Source organism: Triplophysa dalaica, chromosome 1 (assembly GCF_015846415.1).
Source record: "Triplophysa dalaica isolate WHDGS20190420 chromosome 1, ASM1584641v1, whole genome shotgun sequence".
NCBI classification, from domain to species: domain Eukaryota; kingdom Metazoa; phylum Chordata; class Actinopteri; order Cypriniformes; family Nemacheilidae; genus Triplophysa; species Triplophysa dalaica.
This window is the reverse complement of record NC_079542.1, coordinates 33,426,064-33,451,714: the sequence shown is the minus strand read 5'-3', so window position 1 is coordinate 33,451,714 and position 25,651 is coordinate 33,426,064. Positions and strand designations below refer to the sequence as shown.

Sequence of the window (25,651 nt, the reverse complement as noted above, 5' to 3'; positions counted from 1 at the left end):
GTTAAGAAAATCAGAAGAACATATTGGATGAACACTCACATATAATTCAATCAAATTCAAAGCCAACAAAATTAAACAAATCATAAATTAAATATAAATATTCACAGATGGTAGGCTACGGTTCAGTTAAACTCTTCCTTAATGTAGTAACAATCCTTTTTCTCCGTCAACATCAGCTCGACTTTCTCAAGCAGCTTTTCAACGTGAGTCTCCCGGTGTCTGTTGTCAAGCACGTGACATCTGTTTCCACACTTTCTAACCAGCCACTCCAGGTCCCCGTTTCTCCTGACGTGCTGCCGGCCGCTTTCTCCCATCGTCTCCCCCCAGGTGAGTAGAACGATAGCACGCTGCCACGCCCCCTCTCCAAGTGCCGCCACGGTCCGTTCCACCCCACGTCTGTACTGAGCGGTGAAGGACACGTAAGCAGGTATCAACAGAATGAAGGCGTGTGGGCCTGGATGACACAGGGACAAACTTTGAGAGAGATGTTTTTCAAACGCGACGTCGCTGTTGGCCTCAGATCGCCATTTCAGACCTTCTGGAGTTACGACAGTAAGTCTCCTGCCGGCTATCTCTCCTCTCCAAGGGTCTCCTCCGTCGGCATCCGGCCCCAGTAATGCGTGTCTTGCTGTGTGCCGCGAAGACCACGTGTCCGTGAGAAGCATCAGTTTCAACTCCAATGTCGGGCTACTTTGTAAGACGATGGAAGATTCAAAGAAGTCTTCATCTGAAGACTCTTTCTCAGCACGGATTTCGCAATTTTCTCGCTGCTTGTCTTTCAGCGGCCCATTGCCGTTCCAAGTCTTCACCGGTCTCTTATTCTCATGCCTGATTTTTGAGTTTGTTGCGTCTCTTTCACAAGTGTCTACCTCAACTATCTCCTCTTCTTTTCCATCAAAATCAGAACCGCTTGTCCGCCGTCTATACTCTGAGAAGGGCTCTTTGTGTATCAATTTGAGCTCTGCGTTATATAAATATTTCTCCCACTTTTCAAGTTCTTCTCGCTTCTTTTGCAAATCTTCACTCAAACCTCTCTCGTTGCTCCCCAGCTGTTGTTTACTTTCCTCCAATTCTTTTTCTTTTCGCTCCAGCATTTCTGTTTTGCTTTCAATACCATTTTCTTTGTTCTGTAGTTCGCATTCTCGGCCCTGCAGGAATCGCTCTTTCTGGGTCACGTCATGGCCTCGGCTGTTGAGCTCTGCTTCGAGGTGGCGCAGATGTGTTTCTTTGGCATCCAAACACTTCTCTTTGTCTTTCAAATCATACTGCTGTTTTTCAAGACTGTGCAATGTGTTTTCATTCTGCTCCTCCCTGTTTTGCAGTGCTTGCTGTCTTTTCTCCAAATGGATTTCTTCACTTTTCAGTTTATGCTCTCTTTGACAAATCGCTTCTTCACAATTTTTTAGCTCTTGCTCCCTCCTTTCCAATTCCTCTTTAATGCTCTGAAGCAATGCTTTCTCTCGATCTTGACTTTGCTCTGTAAGTGTTTTGTTTCTCTGCTCACTTTTCTGCAGTTCATTTGTTTGTTGCAGGAGCTCGTGTTCTTTATTTTCCAGCTCTGCTTGCCATTTTTCTACCTCATGTTTGTTGTTTTCAAGTTCTTGGATTTTTACTTCCCACATCTGTTGGGCATCTGTTAGTTGCGTTTCACGTTTGTTAAGTTCAATGTTTCTCGTTTCCAAACTCACTTTGAGCAACCCTAAAGCCTTCTCTTCTTCTTTAAGCTCATGACGCTCTTTTACTAACTTCGTCTCGGTTTCTATTAGTTCTTGGTCTCTCGCCTCCAGCCGTCGTTTTATGTTTTCCAGATGTTTCTCGTGCTTTTCGTTCATGTCTTTCATCTCCTTTCGCTCGGCCTCCATTTTCTCCCAAGCTGCATCTAGTTCTTCTTTCTTTTGCTTTATCTCTTGCTCTCTAACTTTGATCTTTTTCTCCGTATCTATAAGCTCACGTTGTCTTTTCTCAAGCTCTTCTTTCATTCCTTCAAGATCTGCCGCCATACGTATGTACTTCTGACTCTGGTTTTCCATTTTTTTCTCCAAATTCTTCCGTTCATCTGTAAGCAATTTTTCTCTTCTGTTAATGCCGTCTTCCCTTTTTGCCAAGTCATGTTTGTTTTGTTCTAGTTCCTTCCAGCTTTCTGCCAAATTCTCTTCTGCGTTTATGGCCTCTTCCTCTCTCCTTTGAATTTGCCGTTCTCTCTCCAACGCTTCGATGTCTTTTTTGTTTTGTCCCATCAGTTTATTTTCATAAGATATTGTGATCTCTTTCATCTCTCTCTGTTTCTCTTCTAACACTTGTTTTAACTCATCCATCTGACGCTGTTGCTCTTTCATGTGCTCTAGAGATCGAGCGTCTTTTTCCTTCTGTGTCTCGCAGCGACAAAGCATCTCTTTCATCTCATCCTGCGTCTCTTTGAGAGTTTGCAAATCCTTCTCAAGACGCTCGCATTTAAACATCAGCTCTTGGTTTTTCTTTTCCAGTTCTGCGTTTGTGTTTTGTAAGATGCTGTTTTTTTCGCGATCATCTTTGCTTTGCTGTTTAAACTCCTCCAAGTTTCGTTCAATGTTTGTGTGTTGTTGCTTTAAACAATTGATGATGTTCTCTTTCTTCTCAGTCTCGTCTTCGGTTTGTCGCATTTTTTCTTTGTTTTGACTCAGCTCGTCTTCTTTCATCTTGTTCTTTCTTCTGTGGTCCTCCATCTTTACTTCAAGTTCTTTCTCTAGATGTTGTAGTTGAGCGGCATGTTTTTCTGCGTTTGTCTGAATGTTGTCTCTTAAGTAGTTAATAGCTTTCTGTTTTTCGTCTGTGTTTTTTCTCAACATGTCCATTTTTCTGTCTTTCTCCAGATCTCTCTGTTTTATTTGATGTATTTCATCAACTTTTACTTTGAGTTCATCCTGTAAATGTTTTAGTTGAGCTGTGCCTTCCTCCATATTTGCCTGAATGGCATCTTTTAACTTTTCTATGTCCCTCTGTTTTCCGTTGATGTTTTGTCTGAAAATGTAGATTTCGTTTTCTTTCTCTGTGTCTTTTTGTTTTAATATAAGTATTTCATCCTCTTTTATGTTGAGTTCTTCATGTAAATGTTTTAGTTTGGATGCACTTTCTTCGTCATTAACCTGCATGATGTCTTTCAGCTTTTCTATGTCTTTTTGTTTTTCACAGATTTTTCGTCTCAATATGTCCATTTCTCTGTCTTTCTCCATTTCTGTTTGTCTTAATTTGGTCATTTCTTGACTGTTTGTATGAATGATGTCTGTCAACTTTTCTATCTCACTCCGCTCGTCAACCATAGTTTGCTGAAGTGTGTGCATTTCTTTGTCCTTCTCCACTTTTCTTTGTTTTAATTTGTGTATTTCGTCCTCTTTTACTTTGAGTTCTTTGTGTAATTGCTTTAGTTTGAAATTACTTTCTTTATTATTAATCTGCATGGTGTCTTTCATCTTTTCGATGTCTTTCTGATTATCGTTGATGCTTTGTCTCAATGCATTTATTTCATCATCTTGCTCGGCGAGTCTTTGTTTCAGTGTATTTATTTCCTTTTGCTTTTGCCGCAGTTTTTCTTGCGTCGCATCATTTCGACACAGCTCTTCCTCTTTCTCTTTTTTGGTCTGTTTTTGTTCCCGCCGCATGACAACTATTTCCTCATCTTTCCCTTCAAGTTTATCTACGAGCGTGTTGTATTTCTCTATGACACTTGCATGCGTTTCTCTCTCCTTTTCCGTCAGTTTCACTTGCTCTCGATATGACGTCTGAAGCTGTTCCATCTCTTCGGTCATCATCTCTATCACATCTCTCAGTTTGTCCATCTCTTCTTGCTTTTCTCTTTCGTTGCTCTCGCCCTTTAAAGTGACCTCCTGAATTTCTATTAGGATACTCTGGATCGTCTTGTCCTTTTCTTTCAGCTTGCTCTCCACCTCCTGAAGTTTCTCTCTGGCCCCTTCCTCCATTTCTTTCTGAGTTTCTTCAGATTTTCTTCTTGTTGCCTCAAGCTTGTTTTCCGCATCTGCTAGTTTGTTTCTCATCTCATCGAGCTCATTCTGGTGAACACGTTGAAATTCGGTGTCTCTCTCTTTTCGTTCTTGCCCTTTCATGACACACTTTTGCTCCAGTTCCAGCAGTTTTAGTTGAAGTTCTTCCGCCTTCTCTTTAAATTCTTCCATCTCTCTCTCTCGTTCTTCTGACCGCCTTTCCATTCGCTCTTTTTCTCGTTGTTCCCGATGGAGGGATGCCATAACTCTGCTCATTTCTGTGGTCAGCTCTTGTATCTCTCGTTCCCTGTCGTCAGTCAACCACGCCATCCTCTCCTCAAGCTCGCCCATCATGCTCTTTCTGTCGTCCTCGCCTCTGTATGGTGCCTCCTCCCTCTCCGTCTTCCCGGGGAATTGGACTTTGTCTTTTTTACGTCTTTCAAAAAACCACCGAATACTCTTGACCTCCCTCTCCTTCATCTTCTTCAGTTCCACTTCTTGCCGTTGAAGCTTCTCATTGAACTCCTTGACCTTCAGCTGGAATTTCTCGTTCTTTTGTCTTCCCAGCTCTTGAATCTCGTGGACGAGCGGTGAGAAGGCCTCGCACCGGTTCCCCGCAGCCATTTTTTCGATCTTCTCGAGAAGTCCAGTTATCTGTTCGGAGGAACTACGACCTTGCAAACACGGGTTGCTGATAATGACGTGGAACCTATTTGAACATTTTTCCATCAACCAGTGGAGATCCTTGCCTCCACCTTGGATGTGCTGCTCGATGGTTACTCCTTGCCGTAGTTGGTCTCCTCTCGTGAAGAGGAGAAGCGTATGTCTCCAAACCGTCTCTTCAAGAAGCTCCAGGTGGTCCCGGACTGACGGAGCTTGAACGAGAGCATCCACTCTCAACGCCAGTAGAATGGCATGAGGTCCGGGAGGGCAGAGTGTCACGCTCAATCCGATCTCTCGCTTCACTCTCTCCGGAGTCGTTCCCTCCGGTCCGCCCTCCCATCCAGGCACGTCTATCACCGTGAGTAGCCTGTTTGAAACTTCTGCCTGCTGTCTTAAGCATTCCTCCGTTGCTTCTCCACATTTGAAGTATCCCGGTCCTCCGAGGATGGCATTCCCAGCGGAGCTCTTTCCTGTCTCCCTCTCTCCCATCAGAACCAGTCTCAGCTCCGGGAGACGCCGTGATCCCCTGGAGAAAAGATTTTTCTCGTCCAGATCTTCAACTTGAGGATTGACATCTAACAGAGACGAAACCAAACAAAATATGTTATTTGTGAAAATTTGAGATACCGTTGAAGGAAATTTACGATTACTTTTCTTAAACTTATTCTACTGTATGTATCCAAACCAACAAACAAATCTTTACTTTATTTACATATATTCACAATTCATGAAAACTGTGTATTGAAATGTTTTTTATGGCCAAAAAAGTTGATAATGGTCGAACAAGAATATGTCAAATCACACACTCGTGTCACACGCCTCTTTTTCATTTTTAAAAGTAATAAACATTTAACATTTAAGTGTTTCTGTATGTAATGTCTGACATATGTGTGCTCACTCATCAGCACTGATCTCATGCTTCCTCTTTGGGTTTGCGCCTCCATCAATCTCTGTTTCTTCCTTCTTTCCCTTGCTCTTCTTTTGCCATCATCCTCCAGTTCCAGATGTAGAAGGTCAATCTCATAATATCTCCCTCCTCTGTCATCCACCAGTTTGTCAATCTTCCTCATCAGTTCCTTCACTTGAGTCCCATCCTCACCACGCCGTTTGTTTTCCAGAACGTGGAACCTATTTCCACACCTTTTCAGAAGACTTTGGAAGTCCCTGCCACCGTTTTTAATCCTCTCCTCGATGGAAATCGAGCCCATTTCATCTCCTCGTGTGAACAGCACAAATGTTTGCTCCCACACCTTCTTGCCCAACAGTTCCAGGTGCTCCTCTATTTGCCGATGGTATTCCGCTGTCACCGAGGTACAGGATCGGACCACTAGGAGGATGGCGTGAGGTCCAGGTGGACATAAAGACATGCTTCGCATGGTCTCTCGTCTTACCCATCCTGGAGTGCCGTTCACCGGATAGTACCATTCCCAACCGGGCGTGTCCACGACAGTAATACGTTTTCCTGCTACTTCAGCACGTCTCTTAACGCACTCCTCAGTTGGTTTTCCGGTCTCGAACCCGCCCGGCAGGCAGAGAATGGTATTTCCAGCAGAGCTCTTTCCAGCTCCTTTGCGGCCTAGTAAAACCACTCGAAGTTCTGGCAGAGATGCAGGGCGGGGACTAAGTATTTCAACACCATCTGTAATAGAAAATAGTAATAGAAACGTTTTACTGCATTGATTAGAGACAATCTCGAGGCGATTCATATCTGTTTTAAAAAGTGGCTAATTGGTTTGAATTTGTATGATCACATTTGTATGTTGTAAAACAATGTGCTTTTCTTTCGCTCGAGTGACTTTAAATATAACGATGAGGTGTGGCTTCAGTCTTCATTTTTTCTGATATTTATGTTGTACAAATTCATACAAGATTCATGTCTTGTGTATGTCAAGCTTTTAACATCTCTAAATGTACATGAAATATCTATGAAAAAGACTAGAGAGGAAATTAATGTTCAATCGGTCTGACGTTGTCCTTATAGGAAGTTCTTATGCAATGAGCCAAAAATGTATTTGGACATCTTAGCCATCGTGAACATGAATTTGGTGTTCCAATAGTTATGAATAATGAACATTGTTGTTGCATGTAAGGACGTTTTCTTGGTTAGTTGGAGGGTAAAATCAATGTTGTATTTGTCCATATTTGACCCAACCATGGTTGAAACAACTGAACAGTTTGTAGCAATGTAGGTTAGTGTAACAATTTTCATGTATCGTTTTCTAAATCTAAAAATCTAAAATCAATCATTAATTTATGCTCTTGCGTTGTTTATTGTTGGGTTATACTAGCCATATAATAAGTAGGTAATGTAGTCACTTGACTTTGAATTGGACACAATATCTCAGAAAATTGCTAGAGCATTGCGCTAGCAACATAAACTCATGGGTTTGATCAACACAGAAGACACAAATGAATAAAATTCATGTAGATTGTTCCATCATTCAGCAACTTGAAGATTAAAAATCATGAACGCTTACCGGAGAGGGAAGCACTTCCTCTCTGTGTTTCCATCTTTTCCTTTTGGTTTCAGTCTCGCTTCGTTTCTTTTTGTGAATATTTTTTTGACCACATCATAATGCCTTCAGTAACTTCTAAATGTATCTGCTCATTTCCTACTAATGCACAGCACAACGGCAGAGCAGAACATTATTGTGAATGTGGAAGTCTGGTCACATGACTAACCTGTGGTTTTTTCTGTAACTCACACAGGAAACATCACAAACTCTTGTGCATGGGTATAACGGAAATCAAAAGAAAACTCTGTGGTCAAGAAGTTGTTCGTTTTGTGTAGGCACATCACCATCATTACACTCTAAAAATGTTGGGTTAATTTCAACACCGAGTTGGGTCAAAAAGGGATTAACCCAAATTTATTTTTATATTTTATCCAACAATATGTTAAAACAACCAGCAATCAACCCAACGGGTTTGTCTCCATTTGACCCAATGCTGAATTGAAAATATCCCTTTTATTTGGAATTATTTATTTGTGTTGAATATGAACTTTCAGATAAAATGTATATCTTCTAGCATTCACTCAAAATTTGCAGTAATACAAATGTGATCTTTTATTGAATTATAGAAATGTACTGAATAACATTTGCTGAGTTCTGACCCAGCAAACCATATTTTAGTAAACATCTGTCATATGTCCAGCTTTCTGACCGCAGGTGTTTCATGAAAGGCTCATTCATAGGACTACACACACCCTGTTTTCTGAAATCAAATTCAATGTGCACGGCGTCAACTGCTGTCGTATGACAAGCACTTATATTGTACCGTGGCATTACACGTTCTGCATTAAAGTTCACGATGAAAGAACGTTCCCTGTTCTCCACCACTGCTGTCATCTAAAGTTGAGCTCAAACCTGTGACTCACAGTCTCCTAAAGCATTTACTCTATTAAAACATTGGAAAAAATATCCATATAGGAGCTATGAACCGCCCAGGAGACCCATACTGAAGTACAGAGGGTTACTGTTACTTAAAAGTTTTTACAACAAAATATGATTATCTAACCTTTTAGGAGTGCTGCAGTATACCGATATAGTTAAAATTCATGATGTCATTTATTAATTTAGTGTCCATTGATAACACATTGATCATTTTAATGACAGTCCTGAAAACAAGTCTTATTGATTGATTATAATATTTTTAAATTTGGCATCTTGAGTAAATGCCGTTTACACATATTTAAGGTCACACTGACTGACACAACAAAAAGGGAAATTTGTGTTCACGAACACGATTCAATAGAAACCAAATTTAGTGCCCAAGCCATGAACTGCCGTGAAGCTCATGATATGTTGAGAAGATCATCATAAGCATGCGTTTGCATTACTTGTTTCCACCAGACGTCTATGCAAGACTGTGTTCATTCTGTTTTGTTATACGATTTTGCCCCCATAGTAAAGAAAAATCTAGTTCATAGGAATACATTACATTACAGGACACAAGATCAGCTCAAACCCTCACAACCAAGCCTTAAAATGTATTCTCCCATTTGTGACACACTCGTCTCTTTATTTCTTCATATTTTTTTTCTTCGTTAGACACACGCCCTCTATCACACAGACATTGTAGTATTTTGCACTTCCACTCTAATCTCACACATACACACCCAGGCGTATACCGATGAGGGATGATTGAGGTGGACACGCCCTCTTACTTTTACAACATGCATCTAATTTGCATATAAAGACACTCCCACTGTTATACTTCATGTGTGATGGGCTTTTTCTGCCACATATAGATGAAGACAGCAGGCTGGAGTTATCCTGAAGGACAATTGACGACTTTCTAACGGACAATAAATCAGGTTTGTTTGCAGTGACATTATTTATACAGTAGAATGATTATCAATCATTATATTGATCTTTACACATTGTTTTTCACGTTTAGCATTGACTAAGTTGCTCATTATTAGACTTTCAGTTTATTTATTAAATATGTTATTGTGTATTTTTTGTTTGGCTTTAAGCGCATAAACGCATTGCTTTGTATGTTTGAAAGAGAAGTCTGATTGTTTTGCATGCACATCCAAATTGTGTGAAGTTTGAAAACTTCCATCTGTTTTATGTCCACATCCATAAAAAACAGCTGTAATATATTTTCTGTCTCGCACTTGCCAAGATTCGGGGTGGAAAGTGTGTAAACATCAGTGGTTAGGTGTCTAAAGAACACAAAGGTGTCAGTGTGTTCGTGGATTACTCACTTGTATGGTGGGGTATAACATCTCTCCAAATATAACAGCTCTGTTTTACAGACGCCTCTTACGTAATCCATCAATCAGATGTTGGTGAAGGTGGTGACACAGTTTGCGCCATATTTTGCTTGAATACAAGTTGCAATTGTGTAGCCTGTAATATAAATAATTTCACATTTAAGTAGCAAAAAAGGAGCAAGGTAATGGCCAGGAAACAAATGGCAGTTGAGTTTACTTTTCAATTGCATTGCAGTCCCACAAATAATAAAAACACCCTCTTCTGGTTTGTACATAACACCTTTATTATAGATGACCCAGGTAATGACCCAAAGACAGTTTAAAGGATGAAAGAGTTGACAGATCATATATGCTTTAAATTACATTAACACTACATATTTGTCAGGGAAACTCTTGGGTGTGGTCCAGTGGAGAGACATCACAGATGCGTGCAAGGACCAAAATCAAACAATTTACGTAACAATACAGAAAGAAAGAAAAGAGATAGAAATTTTAGTTATTTAATACAAAGTTAAAAAAAACACATTATATAGAAAGACATCTTATTGGATTATGCAACGTTCTCCGCAATATACAATCAAAATTTTCAACACAACAAATTTTCTACACTCCTAAAATCTTCAAACGATCCTACCTCCTTCATAGACGGATAAAAGAGATAAAGAAAAAAAAAAACATAGAGAAAGAAAGAAGAAAAGGAAGAAAGACTAAGAAAGAATTAAGGACTAAGAAAAGAAAGAAAGAAAGAAAGAAAGAAAGAAGGAAAAGAAGAATGAAACACTAAAAGAATAAATGACTGAAGAAAGAAATAAACAAAAAAAGAAAGAAAGAAGGAAGATATCAAGGAAAAGAAGATAGAAAGACTTAAAGATTATAGAAAGAAAGAAAGAAGGAAAAGAACTGACGAAAGAAAGAAAGAAAGAAAGAAAGAAGAAAGAAAGAAAGAAGGAAGGAATTTGAGAACAAACTAAGAATGTGGCTAAAAAAAGAAAGACGAAGAAAGAAGAAAGAAAGAAGAAAGAAGAAAGAAAGAAGGAAAAGAACTGACGAAAGAAAGAAAGAAAGAAAGAAAGAGAAAGAAGGAAGGAATTTGAGAACAAACTAAGAATGTGGCTAAAAGAAAGAAAGAAAGAAAGAAAATAATTGACGAAAGAAAGAAAGAAGAAAGAGAAAGAAGGAAGGAAGGAATTTGAGAACAAACTTAGAATGTGGCTAAAAGAAAGAAAGAAAGAAAGAAGTAAAAGAACTGACGAAAGAAAGAAAGAAAGAAGAAAGAAAGAAAGAAAGAAAGAAGAAGAAAGAAGAAAGAAAGAAGGAAAAGAACTGACGAAAGAAAGAAAGAAAGAAAGAAAGAAAGAGAAAGAAGGAAGGAATTTGAGAACAAACTAAGAATGTGGCTAAAAGAAAGAAAGAAAGAAAGAAGGAAAAGAACTGACGAAAGAAAGAAAGAAAGAAAGAAAGAAAGAAGAAAGAGAAAGAAGGAAGGAATTTGAGAACAAACTAAGAATGTGGCTGAAAGAAAGAACGAAAGAAAGAAGAAAGAAGTAAAAGAACTGACGAAAGAAAGAAGAAAGAAAGAATGAAAGAAAGAAGGAAAAGAACTGACGAAAGAAAGAAAGAAAGAAAGAAAGAAAGAAAGAGAAAGAAGGAAGGAATTTGAGAACAAACTAAGAATGTGGCTAAAAGAAAGAAAGAAAGAAAGAAAGAAGGAAAAGAACTGACGAAAGAAAGAAAGAAAGAAAGAAAGAAAGAAAGAAAGAAAGAAAGAAGAAAGAGAAAGAAGGAAGGAATTTGAGAACAAACTAAGAATGTGGCTAAAAGAAAGAAAGAACGAAAGAAAGAAGAAAGAAGTAAAAGAACTGACGAAAGAAAGAATGAAAGAAAGAAAGAAAGAGAAAGAAGGAAGGAATTTGAGAACAAACTAAGAATGTGGCTAAAAGAAAGAAAGAAAGAAAGAAAATAATTGACGAAAGAAAGAAAGAAGAAAGAGAAAGAAGGAAGGAAGGAATTTGAGAACAAACTTAGAATGTGGCTAAAAGAAAGAAAGAAAGAAAGAAGTAAAAGAACTGACGAAAGAAAGAAAGAAAGAAGAAAGAAAGAAAGAAAGAAAGAAGAAGAAAGAAGAAAGAAAGAAGGAAAAGAACTGACGAAAGAAAGAAAGAAAGAAAGAAAGAAAGAAAGAGAAAGAAGGAAGGAATTTGAGAACAAACTAAGAATGTGGCTAAAAGAAAGAAAGAAAGAAAGAAGGAAAAGAACTGACGAAAGAAAGAAAGAAAGAAGAAAGAAAGAAAGAAAGAAAGAAGAAGAAGAAGAAAGAAGAAAGAAAGAAGGAAAAGAACTGACGAAAGAAAGAAAGAAAGAAAGAAAGAGAAAGAAGGAAGGAATTTGAGAACAAACTAAGAATGTGGCTAAAAGAAAGAAAGAAAGAAAGAAGTAAAAGAACTGACGAAAGAAAGAAAGAAAGAAGAAAGAAAGAAAGAAAGAAAGAAAGAAGAAGAAAGAAGAAAGAAAGAAGGAAAAGAACTGACGAAAGAAAGAAAGAAAGAAAGAAAGAGAAAGAAGGAAGGAATTTGAGAACAAACTAAGAATGTGGCTAAAAGAAAGAAAGAAAGAAAGAAGGAAAAGAACTGACGAAAGAAAGAAAGAAAGAAAGAAAGAAAGAAAGAAAGAAAGAAAGAAAGAGAGAGAAAGAAGGAAGGAATTTGAGAACAAACTAAGAATGTTAGAGAAAGAAAGAAAGAAAGAAAGAAAGAAAGAAAGAGAGAGAGAGAGAGAGAGAGAGAGAGAGAGAGAGAGAGAGAGAAAGAAAGAGAAAAAAGGACTAAGAAAACAAACAAATAAATAAATAAATAAGAAAGAAAGAAATAAGGAAGGACTGTAAGAAAGAAAAGTAATTTATCATTGGTTTGTCTTTGTTGATTTTAACTAATGGTAATCATGTACAGAAACAAAGAGGTTTTTCTTGATCATTGTTTTATTATAAGTATCATTATTAACATGATATGATTTTAGCGGTAAAGGTGTTGTTTCTGTCTCTGTTATGATGTTTAGAATCAGCGGTGAACATCATCATCAGTATCAGCGATGGGAGATCAAGAGACTCAAGAGAACCCGAGCCCCGCTGTCACATCAGCAGCTGTACGGCCCAAGAGAGTGTCCCACCGTGGACGCAGCGCCGGACCCAAAGCCAGCTCTAATAAAGAAGAGGGCAAGATGGAAGAATTTGAGCCCTTCATGCTTCTTCCCAGAGGACCACCGCCACTCAAGGGTGAGATGTGTTTGTGTGTGTGTCAAACAATGACTGAAATCAGTATCTGTTGTAATGCACGGGCACAGAGTGAAGAGCAGAAGACAAAGATGTTTTGTTTACTTCAATATATTCACTTGTTAGGACATATCCAAACAAAGTTCTGAAGTGCAAAAGCAGAAGAAAGGACAGTTTCCTGTGAGGTTACTGTTTCCAGCAGATAGCACAGAGCTCCATTCAACACACTCTGATAACATTTATTGCAGGAAAAACAATGTTTGTAAGGACATATACTGAGATAAACCTCAAACATGCCCAGAGAAACAATGAAAGACATGCTTACTGTTTCTGTACATGTTTTCTGTACATGGTCTTAAACACAAAGGAGAGAAACCGGTGTTGTTCCGAGAAATGCACCCCTGCCAGATTATTAAAACTTTTGGTCTTTCTTCTATAAGTATCTCAGAATCATCATCATCATCTATTTGGATGTTTAAAAGCGATGTTGAGTTAATTCTTTTGAGAGTTAACTCCGACATCTGAAAGGATTACATTAACAGTTAGGATGTCACTATTGTGATTTATTTTGTAAATTCATTGTTTGTATGCACATATGGTATGTGTTCAGATGACATATTTCAGATGTATTACTTGTAGGACATTCCATCTTATTTCAAGTTTTTCTCTATATCAGGCACGGAGTGATAACCAACGGTACAATTGATTCTATATTAGTGATATTTTATAACGTTTTGCATTGTATCTGGTCATCTGTTACTGTCACTTTGATGTACAGATGCACTCCTCACAGAACTCCGATTCATCCGCGCCGTGCAGCAAAGCACAACACACTTAAAGAAATCAACTGCAATTTTATGTTTCAAACTGAGATGGCAACAAAGAGGCCAAACTTCTGGACTGCAGCTTTAAATACATGAGATCATATATACAGAGTGTATATATATATTTCTTATAAGAGGGCGGACAATTAATCAAAATTAAATGCTTTATATAATATACAGTATATCTGTGTACTGTGCATATTAATTTTGTATTTATAAACATGTACACATATACGTACATGTTTATATATTACGGAAATGTTTGCATGTTTTTATTTATTTTTTCCAATAATTTTAATTGTGTATATGTTTTATATGTGTATCTATGTGTGTGTTTTTTTTTATAAATGCAAAAAATATTTTTATAAACTATACACACATCATAAAAATAGCAGTCCATGCACACGTTTTCTGTTTTAAAAAAGGGAACATTGTTTTTCTTTTGTATTTCTTCGAATTAAAATGCACAAACCAGAAGCCATACCAAATAAATGGAGAAGGGATGCATTTTAAATAGAACATAAAATAGTTACTTTATTTTCATTTTCATGTGCCTGTTTATGAGGAATATGTAGGGTTTTAGATGTGACAATCCGGAAAATGACACTTACGTGACAATTAAAAATAATTTACTAAAAATAAAACAAATGCCTAAAAAACTTGAAGAGAGACCTCACATGGGTATTTGAACCACCAAATGTTAATATGTGCGCTTTATTTGTTCATGGTAAGGTGGAAATGTTCATGGAAATGCCCATATATACAGAAATCCTAGAGATGATTTCAGGAGACTTTTTCTGATTTTTAAATTGATTATTTATTTGAATGTGTTTAGGTTGTTTTTGTATGTTTTGTGTCAACTACTAATAATATTTCTCCCAAATTTCAAACAAAAATACAGTTTGTAAATGCCTTTCTATGCAGAAAAGGAAGACTGGAGAAACAGGTGAAAATAACTGAAAAGATGCTCTGTATTTTTATCTTAAATATACAAAGAAAACAAAGTTCAGATACACTTTAAAGCAATAGAACAGTAATATTTGTATTTAAGAGAAGTTTAAAATGTATTTTTGTGTAATGAACTGGATTTTTATCACAGTTTTCATGTGTCTTGTCATGCTGTCCTTCACATTGCTGTTGGATGACTTTGTCACTCATGTCCTGAGGTTTGATTTTGCTGAAATTCAACACACACTGGACCACAATACACCTAGAAATGATGATTTGAAATGAAATATTGGAGTGGTCTCTTAAATTTTGATGCTCTACCAGTTGAGCTGTAAAACTGATGCTTTAATGTTTTAGTGTATTATCTTATTTAGAAAATCCTTGTTTTCATCCCTCAGACTTTCTCGATATCTGGGATGTTGATGTGCTGAAAAGTCCTCAGGAGGAGAATAAACGTGGACATCACACACACTTATATTCCAGTGATTTCCTTATCGTACGTCGGGCTCAGGAGTTCCAGATCAAGATCACATTTGATCGACCCTACAAACCGAAGGAAGACAAGTTTGCTGTTGAGTTCATTATGGGTGAGCTGTCCTTTTGTCATTTGTACGTTGTATAAATCTGGTTCCTTGTAAAACAGTTTATACTGTCAGGATATCTTGCTCACTCTCGATGTTTTCGAAACATGTTTGTTTCACTTGAATGATCAACTTCCCTCTTTCGCAATATACAAGAACTATTTCAAGAGATAAATTGTCAAGCACAGCAATACGAATCATGGATTTTGCGTTTTCAGTGTATATTTGACACATGAATTACACAAGATGTGCAATCTTTCTGCAATAGTAAAAAACTTGCATCACTTTCCCTTCTCTCTGACACACTTCCCTTTAATGCCAAAACTTCCTTCAGTACTTCTCTTTTTTCCCGATAATATGTATCTGTTAAAACTACTATCAGTAACTGTTCCCTCTCTGTTTGAAACAAAAAATAGCCGGTTACTCTACAATCTTTTTTTATATGTGTGTTGAAGTCAAATGACATCAGATTTTTCGACTTAACAAGGAAGTAAAATTTATCCCTGTCTCACTCTCAAATGTTGCCGTTTTGTTATTGTGTGCATTAGGGTCCAGTCCTCAGTACAGCAAGGGCACCTATATTCCCGTCTTCCCCAATGAGGAACGTAAGAGCACTTGGCGAGGTCGGATCATGGAGACCAATGACAACGTTGTCACCATGGGCATCATTCCTTCACCAGAGTGCATTGTGGGAAAATACATGATATTCATTGGCGTGGTGACCCCCTATGGGATCCGCAGGACCAGGAGGGACCCCAGCAAAGACGTCTACATCCTCTTCAACCCATGGTCACAAGGTCTGAAGTTTAAACTAAAAAAAGAAAAATTTTTAGTCAACAATTACTTGCATGTAAAGTGTAATCGCTTTCATTTTACATTGTTAATCTAGAATGTTTTATTAGAGTTGTTTACATCACCTTTTTGTGACATTTTTATGACAATGTTTGCTGGTAAAGCAGTGTCTACATGTGTCTACTATGGATGACGGCCAAATACTTCTTTTTATGTTAAAATACCACGGTGAGGTCGAGTTTTAAAAGTCAGTCTGAAAGGTCGGTCACAAACTGGAAGTCTACAAAACAAAAATTTTCTTCTGTACGACATTCCTCCTCCACTGTTGTAAACGTGAAGCAAGCATCCTCTCTTTTCTTGCGGTATAAATCCAGAGCACAAACCCCTTTTTTTTCCTGTGTTCTTTTGAAAGTTAGTGAGTTATCATGTTAAATAACCGTGATTATGATTATTGTCATAATCGAGTTAGCCCTAATTTCTCATGTTTGTCTTGAAGCTGATGCTGTGTTTTTGGATGATGAGGAGGAACGGGAGGAGTGTGTTATGAATGAGCTGGGAATCATCTATCATGGAGCGTATGATGATGTGTCTGAACGGGCTTGGAACTTTGGTCAGGTATAAACCCAACCAGCACGGAAACACCCATATTTAATGTACACTGTGTATGTGAAAATGTAGGTTTAACTTGTTCCTTTAACATTTGACAGCAATAACATTTTCAAATTTGATTAGTTTTCGAAAAAAGATTCAATGTTTTATTTAAATTAAAAAGTTTTAATTGAAAAGTGCTTTTCCTGCCTTTTCTGTAACAAACAGAAGTTTTTGATGTTTTTTATATAATGTGAATACGTACAAGTTTGTGGTTCTCTTTCTGTTGGTCTCTCAACATTGTGTCGAACCGACAGATGGGCTTCGCCCTTGAGAACCTATCAACTTCTGACTAGTTTAGAAAAGGCCAATGAAATTGGCGAATTAAATTTGAATGCCGGACTCCGTCCCCGGATATCCGGGTATAAAACGGAGACGGCGTGGTGCAGAGATGTTCACCAGTCTTTCAGCTAGAGTCTGAGTCAAGTCTGAAGTCTTTAAGCTAGAGTCCGAGTTAAGTCTCAAGACATTTCATGCCTTATTGAAAAAATTCTCATTGTCTAAAATCCTATTTGCAAAGTAGTTTTATATAGAGAAAACATATAATGTTTTAAAAACCAGGGACACAGTTGCTAAGTGAGACACAAGATGACACCAGTTACGCTTTATCAGAAAATATTCCAGTTGATTTAAGTTAGCAGAAAATTGTACTATGCATGCTGATTAACGTTACATAAATCAATAAAATACCGGACAAATTGCAAGTATTAATAGCTTTTATTATCTCTCATACAACTCGCTAAGAAAAAGCCACATTCACATTCTACAAAAATATTGATAAAAACAGAGTTAGTTTTAAAGGCTACATTTTTTATATGCTAAATACCAATGCCATCACATCACACTATAATAGCTTGCTATACTTGACTTCTGATTGTGTATGCATTCTTAGATGCCTAATAAAGTCTGATCGTTTCAGACTTCGTTTTGAGTCTCATCGTTTCGTGTCTTTAATTAGTTTCCTAGATTCCCATATTCTTCCACATTTAGTCGATCTTCCCCAAGTTTCTAAAACACATGTAAGGGGTGGTTTGCCGGAAATACGTGTTTTTCTTTCTCTTCGGAGTGTTATAAGTTGCTCATGCATGTATTGGACACGTAAAATTTCAAAAATTGAGGTGTCGGAACAAAAGATGTATTTTATCTAGAAGCGAATGCTCACCCTGACCTTCCTAAAACGCCTCGTGTAACCACACCCTGGCGATTCTATGTCAGTTCATTTCATATCACGATTTGACTAAGACCGCCCAAATGTATACCTGAAAGTTCAATTGCTTTGGAACCTGATGTTCCAAATATTGTAAGAGGTTTTACATTTCCATGCAGTATTTGACCAATCACTACACAATATTGAACTGGCCAGTCATATCACACCTAGCTTTTCAGAGCGATGAGCTTTGTAAAATATCAGCACGTTTCAGAGAGGCAGTGCAAAGAGGAGATACAAACATGCACGGAATGTGGAAAATACAGTGTTTTTTAACCTTAAATCGTGTATACACATTGTATTATATCTAAAGCAAACAATAATATTTGTTTTAGCCGCATCAAATGACCCCTTTAATAAAACCGAACGTGAAAAGTACAAGGCTCCCATTTCATGTGACTGAAGTTTACATGGAATACGCAGTGAAACATCATTCATGAAATTCTATGATACAAGTTCTATTTACCGATATAGACATTCTTTCCGTATGATATCAGTAAGTCAAGGATAAAAGAGTCATTTTTGTCGAGTCTAGTCAAGTCTGAAGTAATTTCAGTACATGTCTGAAGTCGAGTCTGAAGTCTTTAAAAATGTGACTCGAGTGCGACTCGAGTCCGTGTCACTAACTCGAGCGCCCATCATTGGCGAGCTGCATTCATTCACCTTTTGTTCTTCGAAGCCTTCGCTTCATGACTGAACAAACTTTGAGACTACTGATCTCTACAAGACTGCCAGATTCTTATGATGTGGTGCAGCGGACTGTCCCTTCCTGCAGCCACTTCCCCTGGACTCGGCAGTTCCAGAGGTGTTTGAGCATTTTCTCCAACATGGCATGTCCCGCTGTTCTCGTGGGCGTGGTACTCTCATCGAGGAGGGGATCGGACACAATGTCTATCTCAAGTGTTTGGGTCTCCAGCACGCTGAGGCAGCCTTCATGCACACATCTTAACCGCACTGCGGACGGATGGCGATCCAGACGATGCGGTCACGGGTGGCTGTCTTCTTCCGAGGACCAGCCGACTCCTCGCTTGCTTCCCGGGCCGTGAAGACAGTGGCTAAAGCCCTGCTGTCCGCCAGCACCAGAAGCAAGGGTAATATGGGGGCTATTGCGAACATAAATCTGTCAGCCAAGCGCTCGTGGACCGCACGCACCCCATCTCGATCGTGTGACAGTTCCCCAGAAGGCGGAAGCCAGAAGACAGAAGTCTGGATCCTCAGCCACGCAATGGGAAACGGTGTATGATAAGATGTCAATCGCAGTATCGGAGGACGATTTACTGGCATCCAATCCGACAATTCCTTGCAGCTCCCTCCCACGGGGGTTAAGCTCAGGAGGAAGCGGATATTGAGGTCAGCCATGCTTTCCTGGGCCGCCGTGAGCATTGGGCTGCAGTGCATCGCACCGGCTCTTCCCCAACACTCGTGGCTGGACACATGGTACCTGGGGTCAGAGCGCGACTACTTCAGTCCGCAGATTTTCCCATGAGCTCTCCACTCCACATGGTGTCTCCACTAAACTCCTCCCAACAGTAGGAAGTGGTCTCTATAAAGGTGAATGAATACAGCATGCCGTCCCCCTTTTTTACCCGGATATCCAGCAGCGGAGTTTTACTGAGTGATGATGTTAACTTTTGAAAGCGTATATGAAAATTATTTAGGAAACATGAGCTAAAATAAGTTTGATTTCTACAGGAAACATAGCGATTTGATAATTTAACTGACCGTTTTTCCCACACTTCTAGTTTGAATATGGTGTACTGGATGCCTGTTTGTTCATTCTGGATAAAGCAGAAATGCCGCTGTCCAATCGTGGTGATGTTGTCAAAGTTGCCCGCGTAGCTTCTGCCATGGTGAGCTCATGAAATACTGCATACAGAAAAACACATGTGTCTCTTCAATATCTTTATTCTATCCAGCATTATCACGACTGGAAATCCTGGTATCACGTGACCATATATTAAACATTAGATGTGTTTCCATGAGAATTTTGCTTTGCGTGTGTTCTGTTCCAGATAAACTCTCGCGATGATTATGGCGTGTTGGTGGGAAACTGGAGTGGGGATTATATGGACGGCGTTCCTCCAACATCATGGACAGGTAGTGTTGAGATTCTCCTGGATTACATCCACAGCAAAGGCACGCCGGTGTGTTATGCTCAGTGCTGGGTCTATGCTGCCGTCTTCAACACATGTGAGAGCTCACTGCACCTCCGGCTACATACATGATTTATTGCTCTGTACCATCATGGGTGGTTCATTTACCCTTCGCTGGCTTTCCAGTCTTGCGTTGTCTCGGGATCCCCGGCAGGGTCGTGACAAACTTCTTCTCAGCTCACGACAACGACGGCAACTTGAAGATGGACATCATTCTGGATGAAAATGGAAAAGTGGACAGAGATCGCACCAAGGATTCCATCTGGTATGTGTTGTCTTATTGAAACAAAAAAATTACGTTTGATATTTCTACAGGATCTTTAAAATAGAGCAAAAATCAGGTTCAATCAGATTTCACAACAGGATTTTCATGGCCAAAATAATTCACGATAACTGTTTTATCACGGTATATATTGAAATGTCTCATCAGTCAAATTCATCATTGTTTATGTTGCTCAATAAATCACACTCATAATACGAGTGGTTCTTGATGCACAGCTTTAAAATGGCGCTGAATTACATATGTAGATTAACACAATATCAATAATCATGTTTTTTAATAGCACGGTTATTGACAATACCTGTAGAACATACCGTAAAAGCTCTAGTTTGAATCAGGAAAGTTATTATTGTCTTGGGTGACCATATGAGCCATTTATCCCGGACACGTCCTTGCCAGATTTTGGGTACGTCTTCCGGAAGTTGCATTCGTCAACAGCATATGTAGTTGAGGTTCTCACATTTCAGTTAAAAAAAATTGCATAGTAAAATTATCTTTTAACTTTGCTTAAGACGTATAATCATTGTAGTTCATTGTAGTATTTCAAGAAATGGCTCATATGGACACCCTATTATATTTTATTTGAAAAGTAGTTGCCTTATATTATATGACATCATCCAATGAGAGGTGTGAGTAAGTGGCTGTATGTTCATCAACAGGAATTATCATTGCTGGAATGAGTGTTACATGGTCAGACCTGATCTACCTGCTGGATTCGGAGGCTGGCAGGTCGTTGACGCAACTCCACAGGAGACGAGTGATGGTAGCACAAACATGCTCGCACACATGCAGTGTTACCTTTGTGTTGTTCTCTGATGTGTGTTTGTGAGCGTTGTCGTCTGTCAGGTATGTACAGGTGTGGACCTGCGTCTGTCGCTGCTATCAAACATGGACAGATCTGCTTCCCTTTTGATGCACCTTTCGTGTTTGCTGAGGTAAAGTCAAGCATTCGGCGTGGAATGTTTTAAGAGTATGTTTCACTCTGTCTCTGAGTATTATATGTTATAGTTTTTCATATGAAAGTCTACGGGTTTTGAATATAGTTCAGTGATCTATTATTATAGATTATAATGCACCTCTGTAGAAAAAAACAAGGCCAAAACATCCCCAAAATTGACATCTTACACCTATACTGCAGCTAGCCAGCAGGCTGCCAATATTTCGGTTTCACGTTTTAGGGTTTATTGCGAGGATCATTTTAAGCACTCTCCTTTTTATTTTCAAAGGTGTCAGGAAAGTGCTTATAAGGATCCTTTCTGATTTTTTGTGTTGTGTTGTCGCAGGTGAACAGTGATGTGGTCTTCTATCGTAGACAGAAGGACGGCACTCTAGAGCCGGTAAGGGTGAATCAAACCCATGTGGGTCGCATGGTGCTGACTAAAGCCGTGCTACACGACGGACGTCGAGATATCACCAGTGATTACAAATTCCCTGAAGGTGACAGATGTGTTTTTGTGGTTTTATTGTTGGACAAATCCGGTGACAAATGAACCTAGGGGTAATTAACACATCATTACCGAGTAGATCGTTCTCTGGGATGCGTCTTCATTAAAATCGAATGTAAAGAGTTTTATCTCTAAAAACAGATTAGCTTATAGCGCTAGTATATGGGGCACAGAGTAAGTAAAATTAAATCGCTAGTTAATACCACTAACAAGGCTCAAAATAGCCTCACACTAACACGGTAGCATAATGAGGGTCCCTACATGCAAACCAAAGCATTGAGAACTTTGTAAGTGTACAAACAGTTTAATAAGAAGATACTTTATAAATACATTACATTACGCATATACAGACATCCGCCAACCTGGAAAACAGTCTCGACAAGTCGATCCACTAACGCTGTGCTAAGTGATGAACTGTGACTTGGAATCTCATTTAATCTCAATGTTTGTGGATCGATTTGTTCGAGACTGTTTTTCAAGATGGCGGATGTCTGTATACGCGTGATTTACTGTCTATATAAAGTAAAATTAAAGCGATTTAATTTTACTTACTCTGTGCCCCATATACTAGCGCTATAAGCTAATCTGTTTTTAGAGATAAAACTCTTTACATTCGATTTTGATGAAAACGCATCCCAGAGAGCGATCTACTCTGTAATGATGTGTTAATTACCCCTAGGTTCATTTTTCACCAGAGTTGTCCTTTAACTGCTAAAATATTCTCCCTCGTGTGGTTGTGACTCTTTGTTTAGTGGAAAACAAAAGAAGATATTTTGAGAAATGTCTCAGTGGTTTTGTGTTCGTAAAATGCAAGTCAATGGGGTTCTTCTTCTTCTTAAAAAAGAAGAAATCTTTAGAAATCTTCGCGTGTAATCTTTCAGGAAGCCCGGAGGAGCGTCAGGTGCTGGAGAAGGCCGAAGCGTTCGGCTGTCAGAGGGAGAAAGCCTCTATTCCTGAGTGTGACGTGGATGTGGAGATCCCCCTTGTGGAAGTTCGGGTTGGGGATAAATTTGACCTGATATTGCTGTTCAACAATCGCAGCGATCAGCAGCGCACTGCAGATGTGTACATCAGCGGGACTGTGGTGTATTACACAGGAGTCCCGAGCAGCGAGATCGTGTATAAAACTCTCAAAGTCAAACTAGAGCCACAACAAAGTGAGTACATGATGTACGAGAGATTGTTTTAAAAAATACCTGAAAATTATAGAACATTCTATTGTTGTCAGGCAAAGAAGAAAAAGTGTCCGTGCGTGGTGAGGACTACATGCACAAACTGGTGGAACAGGGAAACATCAACATCATCACTACCGGGAAGGTGAAACAGACCGGACAGATCATCACCGCCATGAAGTTAATCCACACGCACAAACCCAAACTCATCGTGAAGGTCTGACATGATTCACCCTCAGTACATATCTCACCATATTTTATTTTAGCAGGACCATTATTGACATGACAATCAACACTTGTGGGTGTCATCAGCACTTCTTCACCATAGGCTTAGAAAATCACGGGCTAACAATTACTATAATAGGACGTCATTTTCCATATCATGTTGTGTAGTTTCCATCCAAACTCAACACAACCAAGAGTTATTATAGTTTTGTTTTCAGTTTATTTTTAGTTGTGTTTTTATTATTTTGAATGAGCTTTAATGTTTTTAATGTCAGTTAATGGATTACCTTACTTTTCATGTTTTTCAATTAATTGAATTACAGTTCCTTCTGATGTAATTAAACAAAATACTTTTTGGCAGTTTCCTAGACATGGCTTAAGCCTGGTCCCAGACCAACTTAAATGTTAGAAGTGTCTTAATTTAAAACAACTTGTACTGACATATCTTCAAATATATCAGTGCGATTGTTTTGTCTCAAGATGCCCTCCAGTAATGTTATTTGTAAAGTATGTTTTTATAAACAACTTTAATGTCCTGTTGTAGTCCTGGCTTAAGATAACCCCTTTTCGGGAAACCGCCCCTCTGTGTAATATACGTGTGCGCAATAGTGGAATTGACATCAAAATTAATAGTCTAAATTTAAAATCCGAGCTTTAATGTAATATTCTCACATTTGTTATACTTTGGTCAGATAATAATTCAGCTTAATGAAGTTTCATATTATTTATTTGAATGAATTAAAAGAGCTGTTTCATGTCTATCCTTGAATCACTTAATATCAAGTTTGATGTAGGATATAGAAAGTAATTAGTAATCAGTAATTAAATACTTTTTGGAGTAATTTGTACAATAATCTCATTACATTATTGAATATGTAAATAGTAACTAGTAATTTATTGCCTTTTCAAAGTAAATTGCCCTACACTGACCATATGTTAGTGTCTCTCTTTCATTTTGTGTGTGTGTGTGTGTGTGTGTGTGTGTGTAGGTGACAGGTTCTCCTCGAGTGAGTGAGGAGATGTATGTGACTCTTGAGTTCAGCAACCCATTTCAGTTCAATCTGGAGAATGTTGATGTACGTATGGAAGGTTCCGGAATCCTGCCATTCAAACACAAGCACTACAGGTGAACACACACACCTTCACCCTTTAATATTGCTTTCTCTGTGTGTCTCTAATAATAGTTCACCCACAAATCATCAATTATTTTTAATATAAGTAAAGATTTCCTACACAATCTTTAAGGAAGAATGTGTTACATTGTCAAGATATGCATGTGTGTATGTTGTGTATTTTCAGTCTGATCGCTCCAGGCACATCTATAACGTGGACTGAGGCGTTCAGTCCCCGACGGGCGGGCTCGACTAAACTGATGGCCAGTCTGGACTGTGCTGCACTCAGATATGTGTATGGAGAAGCGGAGCTCACCATTCAACACTGAATAATACACATCAACCTAAAGGGAATCAGGAAAAGAATGTTTCAATATACAAAACGATCTTTGTCGTATTATACCAAAAAAGATGCTAGACTTGGCATATATATACTCATATAAAGCAGGTTACCTTTGCACTATTATTATGACAGCTTGACATTTGTATCTGCATGGTATAATCTTCACTTAATAAACTTAATTTAGCCATGATTATTACTGTTAATAGTGTCTGATTTTTTTGTCTTTCTTTTTTTGAGTAACTCATTTATCCAAGTCACAAAAAAGATCCTCAGGGAGGGGTGTTCTGTTTCCGAATTCACTTCATCTACGTTTTGCAAATTGGATAGAAAAGCACTGCAATTTCAAGAGTCTGTTTCTGTTTCCTAGATATTGCTGTATAGGGATAACGTCAATAAACACTTTTGCATATGCACATGACATTGGATAGGATGGTACTAATGAAGAAATAAATCAGACAAATGTTTAATTATTATATTGAATATTATCTGGCATATTTATCCAAACACAAATAATGATTAATGTCAATTTTTGTGCTTTTGCTATTTAAAATAAGTAGTGTAATTAAATTAAATTAACATTCTGGCTGGCATTTCTAGAACGTTTTAGATTGGTACATTATAGTTTTAGTTAACTTAAAATCAAAACTGACCATTTCATGGAATATTGCAGTGTTAATTGGCACACAAATCTCCGCTTGTCATTAAGATACAAAAAAGAGCAATCAAGTTCGAGAAACATGTCAAACTAAAATATCATTGTTAAGCCTTGAAAAATAAATTGAGTGAAGAAAATGAATCCTCTGTCAACTGATCCAGCGCTTCAGTCCTGTTTTACTCGGAATCATAACAATACTGACTCACTTATTACACAAATTAGAACAGAAACATGACCACCACTCAACACTGAGATTTGCTATATCACTGAGAGTGCTAGAGGACAAGGTATAGTTCTAAGGAAACAATTCAACAAATAAGACTCAAAACCAACAAGTGATTAAAGGTTAGAATTAGATGGCAAAGTAATAAATAATAAAGCCACCTGAGTTTGTTGTATATTTTATTCGATCAGTAGATTTATTAGCTCAACGTTTTAAATTTGGAGCATTAGCAAATAGGGTGGAGGTTGTCCCATTAAATTTGTTCTGTGATGAAAATAAAATATCAAAAATCATAAAGATATTTCCAAATTCAACCGAAACTGAGGTTTATAAATTTAGATATGAATTTAAATAAAATATATAGTTCCTTGATGACACCGTTATCCGATACATTTATCAATCAGGGAAGGTGTTTTTC

At 38.2% G+C, this 25,651-nt stretch overlaps 2 protein-coding genes across 2 annotated transcripts; one reads left to right on the top strand and one right to left on the bottom strand.

Annotated features, from left to right (window-relative positions):
• Positions 1 to 23: 23 nt before the first annotated feature.
• si:dkey-185m8.2 (putative leucine-rich repeat-containing protein DDB_G0290503) lies at positions 24 to 7,252 on the bottom strand. Its single transcript, XM_056736457.1, has 3 exons — positions 7,115 to 7,252; positions 5,536 to 6,276; positions 24 to 5,212 (listed from the first exon to the last, which is right to left on the bottom strand). The coding sequence occupies exons 1-3, from the start codon at positions 7,146 to 7,148 to the stop codon at positions 123 to 125; spliced, it is 5,865 nt and encodes a 1,954-aa protein (XP_056592435.1). The 5' UTR covers positions 7,149 to 7,252; the 3' UTR covers positions 24 to 122.
• Positions 534 to 24,558, top strand: f13a1b (coagulation factor XIII, A1 polypeptide b). The gene is made up of 16 exons (XM_056737782.1): positions 534 to 552; positions 8,890 to 8,955; positions 12,412 to 12,628; positions 14,796 to 14,984; positions 15,527 to 15,775; positions 16,267 to 16,385; positions 19,368 to 19,475; positions 19,638 to 19,815; positions 19,905 to 20,043; positions 20,718 to 20,821; positions 20,905 to 20,993; positions 21,342 to 21,495; positions 22,385 to 22,660; positions 22,732 to 22,892; positions 23,890 to 24,026; positions 24,200 to 24,558. The coding sequence occupies exons 3-16, from the start codon at positions 12,445 to 12,447 to the stop codon at positions 24,339 to 24,341; spliced, it is 2,229 nt and encodes a 742-aa protein (XP_056593760.1). The 5' UTR covers positions 534 to 552; positions 8,890 to 8,955; positions 12,412 to 12,444; the 3' UTR covers positions 24,342 to 24,558.
• Positions 24,559 to 25,651: the final 1,093 nt, after the last annotated feature.